At 42.9% G+C, this 15168-nt stretch overlaps 1 protein-coding gene across 2 annotated transcripts in view; it reads right to left on the bottom strand.

Moving 5' to 3' along the window:
• Positions 1 to 15168, bottom strand: part of LOC127569055 (dedicator of cytokinesis protein 2-like) — a 528829-nt gene that overhangs the window by 162523 nt on the left and 351138 nt on the right. For both annotated transcript variants that reach the window (XM_052013336.1, XM_052013337.1), the window contains exon 29: positions 446 to 540. In XM_052013336.1, the coding sequence (XP_051869296.1) occupies positions 446 to 540 (95 nt within the window). The remainder of the gene's footprint in view (positions 1 to 445; positions 541 to 15168) is intronic.

A 15168-nucleotide genomic window follows, 5' to 3' on the forward strand; every position in this document is an offset into this window, starting at 1 on the left:
TCCCAAACTAAAACAAGCTCCAACCTTCTTTAATTTCCTTTGCTTTTTCTGTGTCTTACCAATACATCTAGACCAATTCAAAGTTAGGTGTGAAGTAATACAATTAGACAAAGAAAGACTTATATTTTTAAAACACTTTCCACAACCTCGGAATTTCACAAATAAGGTAACAGCTAAGACACGATAATATCTCCCCTTTACTTCTTCAAATGATGCCTTGAGACTGTTTATATTCACTTGATGGGTCAGATAAAGCCCCTGTTTAGCATTCCATTCAAAAGGCACCACGTCAGACACTGAGGCACTCCTTCAGTACTTCATTGACAGGGCAGCTTGGAGTATGTACAAGGATATCTGAACTTTTAATGTTCTAACTCAGAGGCAAGAAGTGTTTAACCAACTGTGCCATAGCTGATGTAAAGGTAATAATGATTGTAGTTCCTACCTGTTTTGCACCATACTCATAGCCATCCAATCAGCAGGGTAAACATTCTTTTTTATCAGATCCATGAACAAGATGAAAGTTTCCATGAAGAAATCCTGAGGGCAAAACTCATTGGTTAGACTCGAGTAACAAAGCCAGTGATCCATGAACAAGAGGAAATTGACTATTACATATAGCACTGAAGTAACTGACTAATCATCTTGGTTGAAATTCATCTAAGGATTAAGGCATCACAACAAATGAAGGAACTTTTCTAATTGTCATCTTTCCTTGAGCCAGGGAGTTCAATGCTTTAATTATATAAGCACAGACTATAACCTCATGTTAGATATATAGCTATAGAACAATACAACAAAGGAACAGGCCCTGCAGCCCACAATGTCTGTGCTGAACACGATGCTGAATTAAACTAAATCTCTTCTGCATGGACATAATCTATATCCCTCCATTTCCTGCTATCTAACAGCCTCTTAAGTGCCACTATTGTATTGTATGTTCAATGATCAAAGATGGGCTACTAAAGATGATACAAAATGAACAATGGCAAACTTTACATTTCTTCTGATTGTTAAACTATGGTGTGCTTGAGAATTCCTGGGCTTTGCAGAAGGTAATCTGGCAATGGACGAGTACTAATGACAGAGTGCTCAGCATATCTTACTGTAGGTGAGCAGTCTATCTTTGACGATTCATAATTAATATAACTGTGATGTCAGTCTTGGCTCATTGGACACTGCCTCCTTCTATTTGTAAGATCACTCTCACTACCATTGCCCCCTTTGCTTAGTGTGTTAATAAGTGATAGTGTCAGTCACTGAAAAGGCCATCATCATCATTAAACAGCAGTGTATGTTGCATATTATACTGCCTCTAGAATCAGCCCTAGACACAGCAATCATCACACACCAGTTGTTCCTCAAAGATCAAGAACTTCCATCTGGACAGTTCCAATGCAGTTTGGCTGCATAGAATAGGATGTGTGGAGGAAAATCAAGTAAGCCCGTGAAAATGATGGAACTTGATGTATACAGCCATTCCCATAGTTGGGATGCGTGATGGAGATTCTCTAAATAGCCTGGTCCGTGTGATCTCCTGGGAAAGTTAAAAAATCTGACAAAAAGAATGGCAAAATAAGGAAAGAAAATCTAGAAAATTCTTCTGACTCCCTGAGGTAATTGAAACTAGTTTATGGGACAACTCTGACTTGCACTTACAAGACACTTACTTCTTGCATGAGATGATCTCCAGCCCAGCAAGATACAAGTCCAGACCTTGCTGGAAGAATGCAGCTTGCATCTCTGGCATTGAAGCAACAAATCACCCCTCCTTCCTAGCAGATCATTCAACTGCAGAAGGCATCAGCTGATTCCAGCATGATCATCCTCAATTTTAGCTCATGCACACTCTCCCAAAGAAGATATTGCATCAGAATTTAGAATGTAAATCTCGTCAAACTTTTCTGCTTCCCCTGAATACACTAAATCTGAAGCCTTGTTATATCATCCATAGTCTGAGACTAACCAAGAGAATAATATTCAGTCCTCTTTGGATGGTGTGCTCCTCATGGGTTTGGAACAAATTAATTTTGCATGTTGCATTTCCTTCTGGGATTCCTTTAAATGCTGAAAGTTTTCTCAAGTCATAAAGACATGGAGACAAGTAGCAAATAAAAGCCCTGTTTGGAAATGAAGAGGCCAATCCTCACCAGCACTGACATCCTCACTAACAGCATTGATGGAGGCATTGATCAAGTGGATGGTCAGAGACATTTTCCCAGGGTGAAAATGGCTAAAATGAGGGGACATAATCTTAATGTGATTGGAGGAGGATATAAGGGGGATATCAGGAGTAATTTTTTACAGAGAGAGTAGTGGGTGTGTGGAACGCACTGCCGGCAGAGGTTGTGGGGGCAGATATGTTAGGGACATTTAAGAAACTCTTAGATAGCCACATGAATGATAGAAAAATGGAGAGCTATGTGGAAGGGAAGCGTTAGATTGATATTAGAGCAAGATAGAATGTCGGTACAACATCATGGGCTGAAGGGCCTGTACTGTGCTGTAATATTCTATGTTCTAACAGCAAAGTAGGAAGCTGGTTGTCTCTAAATATATCAATTAAACCAATGGAAATCTCATCATCTTCAAATATCACCTTAATATCTGCCTCTTTGACCAGGTTTTGATTATCTATCATTTCCTTCATGTGGCTCCAGTGTCAAATTTTGTCTTCTGACGCTCTTGTGAAGTCCCTTGATACATTGCACTGTTAAGGACACTATATAAGCACCACTTGTTATTGCTGTTCTTCTTGGACTGTTTCATTTTAATTCCAGTATGTTTCCTTGCTCACAGGGTTAAGATGGTGGTGAGCCCAGGTCCTCCCAGGTTATTACAGGGTTTGCTCTGGAGAACCATTTGTCACCTGAACAGTTCTCAAGTCGGAAATGTAGCGCCCAGCAATATAGTTAAATAAAAATATCAGCCAACAAAGGGCGGTGCGTAGTTAAACTAGGGCGGTTAACTCAACCATTCATATATTGCTGCAAATGAGTTCCCACACAGCAGTCTTATGATAAGACTATTGAATGGTTCCCTTATACGATGAGATGGACTCTGACCTCACGATCTACCTTGTTGTGACCTTGCACCTTATTGCACTGCACTTTCTCTGTAGCTGTGACACTTTACTCTGTATTGTTATTGTTTTTACCTGTACTACATCAGTGCACTCTGTACTAACTCAACGTAACTGCACTGTGTAATGAATTGATCTGTACGATCGGTTTGTAAGACAAGCTTTTCACTGTACCTCAGTACAAGTGCCAATAATAAACCAATACCAATACCAGAAGATGCCTGCAGCCCTGCAGCAGCTGGCAAATCCACACTGCCATTCTCCCAAACACTCGATCGCATGTATGGACGGCACATACGTCAGGCACTCATAATGAGGGGAGGACCTGAATAGAAAATCGATTATCCTTGGGACCATAAGGTACTGCTCTGGACCGTCATAACCTGCAGAGAGTGGTAAACACTGCCCAGTCCATCACAGGTTCATCACATCCTTCCATCCAGTCCACCTTCATGGTGCATTGCATCAGGAAGGCCATTAGCTTTTCTCTCTTCTACCTTCTGAGAGAAGGTACAGGAGCTTGAAAGCCCGGATGACCAGACTCAAGAACAGTTTCTTCCCCACTGCTGTCAGATTTCTGAACCAATCACCTCTTTCACATCCCCTTCCCGGTGGTGCTGCCATGTTCTCAATCCCTTAATTTTACCTCTTCTGTTGTTGTCACTTTAGCATTTCTCTTTGCACTACCTCGGCTTGCACTGCTATACTTTGCACTATTCCATTGATCTTCTGCTCATTGCTGTATTAATTGTTGTATCTATTATTACCATGTACACTGTTTACACTGTGACCACCAAGCAAGCAAGGGATTTCATTGCATCCTCATGTATATGGCAAGAAACTAATCTGAATCTTTGCTCTGGTCTCTCTCTATATGCATATTCCCATATTTAAGTGTTCACCTTCCCTTTTAAAACCCTCCATTGATTTTTTTTTGTGTGACTTTCTTGTAGTTCTTTATGCCAATGCTTTTGCTTTGCCTTGGTATTTTATTTGTTTGTTTGACCTTTCATGCGTCAAAGAACTTTTGCATTTTTTCTATTAAATATTCAGGAAAAATAGAAAAATATTGATGTTTACAAGTTATAACAGTAAAACATTTCCCTGGGGTCTTCAAATGGAATTGAACAACCAGAAGTTGGAATTCAATGTAGTTAACAGAAGAATGTAACACAAGAAATTGGAACAAGTGTAGGATATTCAGCCCCTTGTACCTGCTCCAGTATTCAATCATGGCTGTTTTATACCTCAGCACCACTTTGTAGCCTAATCCCAAAGCTCTGGATTCCCTTAATATCCAAGAATCTATTAATTTCTGCCTTGAATATACTCAGTGACCAAACCTCCATAGCTGTCTGGGGTACAGAATTCCAAAGATTCATTCTCTACTAGGTGAAGAAATTTCTTCTCATGTTGGTCCTGAAAGGACCATTCCTGAATTTGAAAACCCTGGAGGTACAACATCTGTTCTTTCACCTCTTTTCATTCCATCACCCAGGAACACAAACGGTCCTTCCAGCGAAGCAGAGATACATACCTCCATTCTGGTGAACAACAAATTTCACATCATATAAGTCAGTGATAATAAACCTGATTCTGATTTGTATTAAATGTTCACAATGTGGGTCTCTTCTAATTGGAGATTGGGTGACCTCTTTATTGAGCACCTGCATTCAGTCCACAGGGGCAACTCAGAGCTCCCTATTGCCAGCTATTTCAATTCCTCATTCCACTCCTACTCTGACTTATTTGTGGCCTCCTGCACTGTTGTAATGAAGCCCAGTCCAAGCTTGAGGAACAATGCCTCATCTTCTGCCTGAGTGTGTAGTGTGTAGTCCTTCTGGACTCAATATTACATTTTCCAACCTCAGGTAACATACTTTCTCAGTGTCAGAGCTGGCCATTTCTGCTGTAAGTCATCCATCTGTGATTACTGGCTCATTTTTTTTCTCTCTTCATTAGCACAGCCGAATTTGCTGGGCATGTCCCACAGTCCTGCATTCCATACCTTTTCATGATGTTTTATTTGTATTTTCCCCCTTTAACTTTCCTTATTTCATAGCTTTTGTTCATTTTCTCTCTTTTACTGCTCCAATTCACCAACTTACCATTCCACAATTTATCCCCAAGACAACCCCAGATTCACCCTATCAGCCATAAACCCTTTCCTCCCTCACTCTACAACTTAAAACTAACTGTTTTTCTCTCTTTCCTGGTTCTGACGATGCGTCTCCGACTTGAAACATTAATCCTGTCTCTCTCTCTCCACCGATGCTGTCTGACTTGTTGAGTGTTTCTACCATTTTTTTTCAGATTTCCAACATCTGCAGCTTTTGATTTCCAGTTACCCCGGAGTGCTTAAATTGTTCAAACTGAAGGATGGTATATGGTGAAGTTTACTGGTGGAAGGGGAGAGGGATGTGTCAGTGTATTTTTTGATATATATTAATGACTTGGAGAAGGCTATGTGGGTAATATTTCTACATTTGCAGACAACACAAAGCTTGTAAGTATTTAAGTATGTGGAGGATACTAATAGGTTACAAGCTAACCTAGCTGAATGGGCAGACAAATGAGGCAATGCAACACGGAGAAGTGCACGTTGGGCAGAAAGAATATGAAAAGACAATGCAAACAAAGTGAGACAGTGATAAAGGGTGGTCAGGAATACAGATTTAGCTTTAGTGGTACATAAATTCTTGGAGTTCACAGGCCACTTTGAGGGAGGTTAGGAAAGCACATGGAATCCCGTGATTCATATATAGACATGAACAAGTGCTAAAGTAGAGAAGCTCTGTTGCATCACTGGTTACGAAACACTGGTTAGCCCACAACCAGGGGATTGCATCCAGTTCTGATCACTGTGCTTTAGAAAGGACGTGAAGGTTCTGCAGGGGGTGCAGGAGAGAGCTCCAAGAATGGATCCAAGGATGAAAGACTTCAGCTAGTAGAATGGAGAAGCTGGGGTTATTATCCTAGGAGAAAAGACCTTGAAAGGAGATTTAGTAGAGGTGCGCAAGATCATGACAGGTTTAAGTAGAGAGAGTCGTTGTCATTATTGGATGGATCAGTGGGACAGAGAGTTAAAATTCTAGGCAAAAGATATAAAAGATGCGTTAAAATTAAGTGTTTTACCCAGAGTAGTTAGGATCTAGAGATCTCTCCCCTGAGAGATAGTGTCTTTCAAGGCTCTGTGGAAAGAGCAGAGAAATGGGCCTGACAGGATGTACTACTGGAATCTAGCTTAGACTCAATGGACTGAACGACCTCTTTCTGGCCGATAACAATTCCACAATTCCGCTGTGTGGCCAATATTGAGCCAAAATGTTACTGTAAGGGTTCCACTTTATAAATCATTGATGTGGCACACTTAGAATATTGTGAAAATTGTTGCCTCAAACATAATAAATATTGAAAGAGAGCAGAGGAGGGCAACCAGAATGGCTGAGGGCATGGAACAATGGGATTGTGAAGGAGATTGGGTATGTTCCAAAGACGTACGGGTTAGGAAGTTTTGGGTATGCTATGTTGGTGCCGGAAGTGTGGCGACACTTGCGGGCTGCCCGCAGAATACTCTACGCCAAAAAAAAGATGCATTTCACTGTGTGTTTCAATGTACATGTGACTAATAAAGATATCTTATTATCTTATCTTATCTTGGTGAAAGGGAAGGTTAAGGGGTAATGTACTTTTTGTTTTGGTCATGATTCTAAAACAACAAGATAATTAAGTCCATAATAAGTTCTTTTAACTTGTTCAGGGCAGCAGAACCAGAGAAAACAGCTTACTGTTCAAGAGGTGTAAATTATGATATTTCTCCAAGTCAGCTTTAAGCCAATAAAACAGGCTTCCAAGGCATAAGCAGTTAGTATTGATTCATTCAAATGTAAATTAGATGGACTTCTGTAGGTTAACTGTGCCAGTACCAAGTCCCAAGATGAAGTCAGTCGCCTCAATTGGGTAGGATATGTCATTTGTTTTCCTAATTCCAAGCTGTTGAAAGCAATTGCAGAGCAGATGAAGAAAAAGATTCAAGGATGTGCTTAAAAAATCCTTGGAAAGAATGGATCATTCTCACTGAGTCCTGGGCATCTTTGGCCCACGATGCTGAAAGTGGAGATGAAGCCTGTAAAATGGTATTGAGAATTTTGAGTCCATGCATCAGGAGCAGAGAAGCCCTGCATAATTATTGGAAGGAGCAGGCTGCCTCTCAAAGTACCCACCTGCCCATTCCATCAACCATCTCTTACAGTTCCCACATTGGCCTCAATAGCCACCTCAGAATCCTCAAAACTAGAGTGGGAACAAGTCATCCTCGATCCCACGGGACTGCCTAAGAAGAAAATCTAAACGAGGGTGCAGTATTATTGAGCAGAACAGAGAACCAAAAACCTATGGTTTGTCAAAGCTGGCAGAATTTTCTTCATGGGGGATTGTAGTTGATAGAGATGGATTCCAATGATTAATTGCTAATTTCTTTATCATTGTTTTGTGCAAAGTACCAGGATGGTAGAAAGTGAATTTGCTGAACCTTGATCTTTTTATATCTTGGAAGTCTAATATTCCCCAGAGACTATTTGCCCAATCATGACAGAATGCTTCAATGCAGAAGATTTTGTTAAATAAAAATGTTCAATAGTCCTCTTCAAGACTCACATTTTTTTCATTCCCCTAATGGAAATTCTTTGAGTAGCGGACAAACCATACATATCTTTCACTATGGTGTGCTGAACAGCTTGCCATTTTCCTACTTGACGACAGTCACAGCTTGCTGAGAAGTTATTGATTAAATTACTTTGAGATCTATTCATGAAGTACTATACGAATTCACACATCATTGCAGACTGTCAGGAGACCAAGGCAGATCCTATCAAACAAATTCTCCTGACATGAACTGAGATTAGTCCAGTTTCCACTGCTATTAGCCTTCTGAAAGCTGATCATTGTGATTATTATGGAGAATCCTTTGGCTTGAAAAGTTTGTTTTAAGGATTCTTATGTTCCTGTTGTTCAGAGTGTGGAAATCACTTTCCTTGGCAGCATGGATATGAATGTGATAAATTTTGGCTCTAAAATATTGATCAGTACACGAAAATAGAAGTGCAATTGCTACCAATTACCTCCTACTAACAAATTAGGATTTCCTGGTATCTCTGCTTATGAGAACCTGTCCCTCAGGTGGTAGCGTGACCTTCTGAATGAATAACTCTTGCACAGGGGATGGCTGTATATTGTAGAGGTTGGATGAGACAAATTGGGGAGCTGTGGAGTACCACTGCTCAATGAAAAGTGCAGCAAACTGAGGACTTTAACGAGGGAGTTTTTGGATTTTGGTTTTCTCCTCTGCTCTCAAGCTATTGACCCTTGTTGGGTGCCATTCTTGGGTTACCCAATGTTTTCCTGAATGCTGCACAAGTGGCCAATTGTCCTGAATGAATCTCAACTATATAGATCAGTGACAGACATGGGTGGAGAAATGGCAGATGGAGTGTAATCAAGCAAGTCTGAGGCGTTGCACTTTGGGAGGTCAAACAGAACATAGAACATAGAAAAGCTACAGCAGACTTCAGGCCCTTCGGCCCACACAGCTGTGCCGAACATGTCCCTACCTTAGAAATTACTAGGCTTACCCATAGCCCTTATTTTTCTCAGCTCCATGTACCCATCTAACAGTCTCTTAAAAGACCCTATCATAGCCGCCTCCACCACCATTGCCAGCAGCCCATTCCACACACTCACCACTCTCTGAGTAAAAAACTTACCCCTGACATCTCTTCTATACCTACTCCTCAGCACCTTAAACCTATGTCCTCTTGTGGCCACCAATTCAGCCCTGGGGAAAAGCCTCTGACTATCTACCCTATCAATACCTCTCATCAGCTTATACACCTCTATCAGGTCGCCCCTCATCCTCCGTCACTCCAAGGAGAAAAGGCCGAGTTCCCTCAACCTGCTTTCATAAGGCATGCTCCGCATTCCAGGCAGCATCCTAGTAAATCTCCTCTGTACCCTTTCTATGGCTTCCACATCCTTCCTGTAGTGAGGCGACCAGAACTGAGCACAGTACTCCAAGTGGGGTCTCACCAGGGACCTATATAGCTGCAACAATACCTCTCGGCTCGTAAATTCAATTCCCCGATTGGTGAAGGACAATACACCATATGCCTTCTTAACCGCAGAGTCAACCTGCACAGCCGCTTTGAGCGTCCTATGGACTCGGACCCCAAGATCCCTCTGATCCTCCACACTGCCAAGAGTCCTACCATTAAGACTATATTCTGCCATCATATTTGACCTACCAAAATGAACCACTTCACACTTATCTGGGTTGAACTGCATCTGCCACTTCTCAGCCCAACTTTGCATCCTATCTATGTCCCTCTGTAACCTCTGACAGCCCTCCAAACTATCCACAACACCCCCAACCTTTGTGTCATCCGCAAACTTACTAACCCACCCCTCCACTTCCTCATCCAGGTCGTTTATAAAAATCACAAAGAGCAAGGGTCCCAGTACAGATCCCTAACGTACACCACTGGTCACCGACCTCCACGCAGAACACGACCCTTCAACAACCACTCTTTGCCTTCTGTGGGCCAGCCAGTTCTGAATCCACACTGCAATGCCCCCTGATATCCCATGCCTCCTTACTTTACCTTATCGAACACTTTGCTGAAATCCATATACACTACACCTGCTGCTCTCCCTTCATCGATGTGTTTAGTCACACCCCCAAAAAATTCAATCAGGCTCGTAAGGCTGGACCTGCCCTTGACAAAGCCATGCTGACTATTCCTAATCATATTATACCTCTCCAAATGTTCATAAATCCTGCCTCTCAGGATCTTTTCCATTAGCTTACCAACCACTGAGGTGAGACTCACCGATCTATAATTCCCTGGGCGATCCCTACTCCCCTTCTTGAATAAGGGAACAACATCCGCAACTCTCCAATCTTCCAGAACCTCTCCTGTCTCCATCGACGATGCAAAGATCATTGTCAGAGGCTCCGCAATCTCTTCCCTCGCATCCCACAGTAACCTGCGATACATCTCATCCGGTCCCGGCGACTTATCCAACTTGATGCTTTCCAAAAGTTTCAACACCTCGTCTTTCCTAATATCTACATGCTCAAGCTTTTCAGCCCGCTGCAAGTCCCCACTACAATCCCTCAGATCTTTTTCCGTCATGAATACTGACGTAAAGTATTCATTAAGTACCTCCGCCATTTCTTCCGGATCCATACATACTTTCCCACTACTGCCCTTGATAGGCCCTATTCTTTTGCATCTTATCCTCTTGCTCTTCACATACCTGTAGAATGCCTTGGGGTTTTCCTTAATCCTGCCCACCAAGGCCTTCTTATGCCCCCTTCTGGCTCTCCTAATCTCCTTCTTAAACTCCTTCCTATTAGCCTTATACTTTTCCAGATCTCTAACATTACCTAGCTCTCTGTACCTTTTGTAAGCTTTTCTTTTCCTTTTGACTAGATTTATTATAGCCTTTGTACACCACAGTTCCTGTATCCTCTCGTGACTCCCCTGCCTCATTGGAACATGCCTATGCAGAACTCCACACAAATATCCCCTGAATATTTGCCACATTTCTTCCGTACTTTTCCCTGAGAAAATCTGTTTCCAATCTAATCTTCCAATTTCCTGCCTGAGAGCCTCATAATTCCCTTTACTCCAAGTAAACGTCTTTCTAGTCTGTCTCTTCCTATCTCTCTCCAGTGCTAATGTAAAGGAGATAGAATTATGATCACTATCACCAAAATGTTCACCCACTGAGAGATCTGACACCTGACCAGGTTCATTTCCCAATACCAAATCAAGCACAGCCTCTCCTCTTGTAAGCCTATCTACATATTGTGTCAAGAATCCTTCCTGAACACACTTAACAAACTCCTCCCCATCTAAACCCCTCACTGTATGGAGATGCCAGTCGATGTTTGGGAAATTAAAATCCCCCATCACAACAACTCTGTTATTCTCACACCTTTCTAGAATCTGCTTCCCTATCTGCTCCTCAATAACCCTGGTACTATTGGGCGGCCTATAAAAAACACCCAGTTAAGTTATCGACCCCTTCCTGTTCCTAACCTCCACCCACAGAGACTCCGTAGACACCTTTTCCACAGCCGTGACACGATCTCTAATCAACAGTGCCACTCCCCCACCTCTTTTACCTCCCTGTCCTTTCTGAAACATTTAAAACCCGGCACTTGAAGCAACCATTCCAGTCCCTGAGCCATCTAAGTCTCCATAATGGCCACCACATCATAGCTCCAAGTATCGATCCAAGCTCTAAGCTCATCTGCCTTGTTCACAATACTCCTTGCGTTAAAATAGACACATCTCAAACCGGTCTGAGCACGTCCCTTCTCTATCACCTGCCTATCCTCCCTCTCGTACCTACTACTAGCTTTCTCTATTTCAAAGCCAAACACCTCTTCCCCAGTCTCTCCAGTTCAGATCCCACCCCCCAACAATTCTAGTTTAAACCCTCCCCAGTAGCCTTAGCAAACCTCCCCACCAGGATATTGGTCCCCCTGGGAGTCAAGTGCAACCCGTCCTCTTTGAACAGGTCATACCTGCCCCAAAAGAGGCCCCGATAATCCAGAAATCTGAATCCCTGCTCCTTACTCCAATCCCTTAGCCACGCATTTAACTTCCTCCTCATTCTGTTCCTATACCCACTGTCACTTAGCACAGGCAGTAACCCGGAAATTACTACCTTTGAGGTCCTGCTTCTCACTTTCTTTCCTAATTCTCTATAGTCTTATTTCAGGACTTCATTCCTTTCCCTACCTATGTAGTTGGTACCAATATGTACCATGACCTCTGGCTGTTCTCCCTCCCCCTTCAGGATATCTTGGACACGGTCTGAAACATCCCGGACCCTGGCACCTCGGAGGAAAACTACCTTCCGAGTTTCTTTCTTGCGTCCACAGAATCGCTTGTCTGCCCACCTAACTATGGAGTCCCCCATCACTAGTGCCCTCCTCTCTCCTTCCCTACCATCCTGAGCCACAGGGCCGGGCTCTGTGCCAGAGACACTGCCACTGTTGCTTCCCCCAGGTAGGCTGTCTCCCCCAACAGCACTCAAGTAGGAGTATTTATTGTTAAGGGGTACAGCCACAGGGGTACTCTCTAGTACCTGACTCTTCCCCTTCCCCCTCCTGACTGTGACCCACTTGCCTGACTCCCGTGGCCCCCGTGTGACCACCTGTGAGGGGAAAGTATACAGCTATTGGCAGGACGCTTAACAGCATTTATGTACAGATGGATCTTGGGGTTCAAGTCCATAGCTCCTTGAAAGTGGTCACGTAGGTAGATAGGGTGGCAAAGAAGGCATATGGCATGCTTGTCTTCAGTGGTTGGAGCACTGAATATCAGAGTAGGAAGTCACATTACAGCTATATAAAACTTTGGTTAGGCCGCACTTGAAGTATTGTGTGCAATTCTGGTCGCCCCGTTATAGGAAAGATGTGGAGGCTTTGGAAAGGGTACAGAAGTAGTTTACCAGAATGCTGTCCGGATAAGAGGGTATGTGCTATAAGGAGAGGTTGGACAAACTCGGGTTGTTTTCGCTGGAGCATCAGAGGCTGAGGGGAGACCTGATGGAAGTTTATAAAATTATAAGAGGCATAATTAGGGTAGGCAGTCAGAATCTTTTTCTCAGGGTAGAAATACGAGAGGACATGCATTTAAGCTGACGGGGGAAAGTTTAAAGCAGATGTGCGGGGCAAGATATTTTACACAGAGAATGGTGGGTGCCTGGAACAGGCTGCCAGGGATAGTGGTGGAAGCAGATAACATAGTGGCGATTTCAGAGGCTTTTAGATAGGCACATGAATATGCAGGGAATGGAGGGATAAGGGTCATGTATAGGCAGTAAGGATTAGTTTAATTTTGCATCATGTTCAGTACAGACATCGTGAACCAAGCCTAAACGGTGTCTAGGTCTTGCTAGATGCACTTACAGAAATTTTTATTAGCTGGTGAGTTAAAAATCAAACTGAACATTGTGCAATCATCCCCACTTCTGACCTTATGATGTCACTGTGGTTGGGCCTAGGGCAATGCCCTGTGTTACTCCTGTAGTCATATACAAGGGCTGGGAGGATTGACCTCCAAAATCCACAACCATCTTTCTTTGCATGGTTTATGACTTCAGCCACTGGAGTATTTTCCCTTGAAATCCATTAATTTTAGTTTTATCGGTGTTTCTTGGTGCCACTCCCGATCAAATGGTGCACTGATGTCAAGGGCAGAAACTCTTGTCTCACATCTAGAATGTCTGGACTAAGGCCACAATGTACACTTCAAACCTCACCAATTCGCCATGATTAAGGTCTCTCATTCAAATCAAACTCTGTTTGAATGACAGACCACTTGGAGAAACTTAGATGCTGCAGTTTCAGGTCCACAGCCAAATCACCCTGAGATCTTATCTGATTTTGGAAGCTAAGCACAGTTGTGATTGGCTGGTATTTAGACAACTGCCTTGAACTGCAAGCTGTGAAGAAAACAGTGCCTTTTAATACTATGCACATCTCAAAATTCTTGTTCCAACATACAATCTCTTATTTTTATCCACTTTAGCAGCCATCTGCTATTCTTTTTGTCTTGTCATCCAGAAATTTGTGATTGGAATATCATGAACTCGCTGGAGCAAGTGCGTACACAAGTTCATGGCTGAGGGATACTCAGTATTGAGAAGCAGACTGGAACCATTCCCAGTTCAAGCCCCCCAGTGCCAAATAGAGTTTCCTCTGCAACTTCATAACATTTTAATCATGAAATTCTGGATTATAATACAGAAAGAATACCAGATGGTTATTAAAGTGGATAAAAATAAGAGACTGCATGTTGGAACAGGAATTTTTATATGTGCACGGAATTAATAGGCACTGCTTTCCTCCCATAGAGCTCCAGGCAACCTCCCATCTAAATACCAGCCAAGCACAGCTGTGCTCCTCTTCCAGAATAAAACAAGATCTCTGACTGATTTGGCCAAGGACCTGAAATCACAGCAGCTGAGCATCTCCAGGTGAGCTGTCTTCCAATTGGAGCATTTGGATGGAGCACACCTCACTGGATTGCACTGGACTCGAGAGGAATTAAAAATTAACATCCCAGACACAAATATAAGCAATCCAGAATAAAAATCAGAGCAGAATTGAAGAGATATTGGAGCTGAGGGGAGAAGCTGTTCATCTAATTAGGCATAGAAGTGTGTTATAGAGTCATAGAGAGATACAGCATGGAAACAGGCCCTTTGGCCCACCAAGTCTGCACTGACCATCAACCACCCATTCACACTAATCCTACATTAATCCAATTTTTATCTCCTCCCCACACTCCCATCAACTTTCCCCCAGATTCTACCACTCACCTACACAGCAAGGGTAACTTACAGTGGCCAATTACCCTACCAACCTGCACGTCTTTGGGACGTGGGAGGAAACCGGAGCATCTGGAGAAAACCCATACATTTACTTTCTAATTGGTGTGGGAAAGTACTACAATCAAGACAATGGGTGTATCAGGTGATCAGTTGAGGGTGGCACGAGGGGCGTGTAGAGTAACAGGTCACCAAAGTCTTGAAGAATAGATTCAATCATAGCTGGCAGCCTTAGCCCCAGAAAACAGCACTCCCAGGTCAGATGCAGCACAGATAATCACTTAGCAAACTGGCTCCTCTTCTGCTTTGCTTCCAACAGAATGATATCTACACTACCCTTTTTTCCTTGTACTGCAGGCTCACGCTGTTTCCTGCCCACCTCTTAAAATGGACCACGCTGGGACATTTGAAACACCTTTCACTTCAGATTCTTACAATCACCAGAGGGAGCAGACTTTCATCGAAACATAGGAAATGCGCTGGGATATTCAGACTCTCAAGCTTGTTTCACTATTCTGTTAGATCATGGCTAATCTGCATTTTAACCATTCGGTCCATAAACCCTAAACACTTAGTGAACAAAAATCTCAGTTTCACACTTTTTAATTGAGCCCTGAGAGAGCGAGAGAAAGAGAGCAAGAGAGAGAGAGAGAGAGAGAGAGAGAGCAAGAGAGAGA

This window comes from Pristis pectinata, chromosome 4, assembly GCF_009764475.1.
Source record: "Pristis pectinata isolate sPriPec2 chromosome 4, sPriPec2.1.pri, whole genome shotgun sequence".
In the NCBI taxonomy this organism is placed as follows: Eukaryota; Metazoa; Chordata; class Chondrichthyes; order Rhinopristiformes; family Pristidae; genus Pristis; species Pristis pectinata.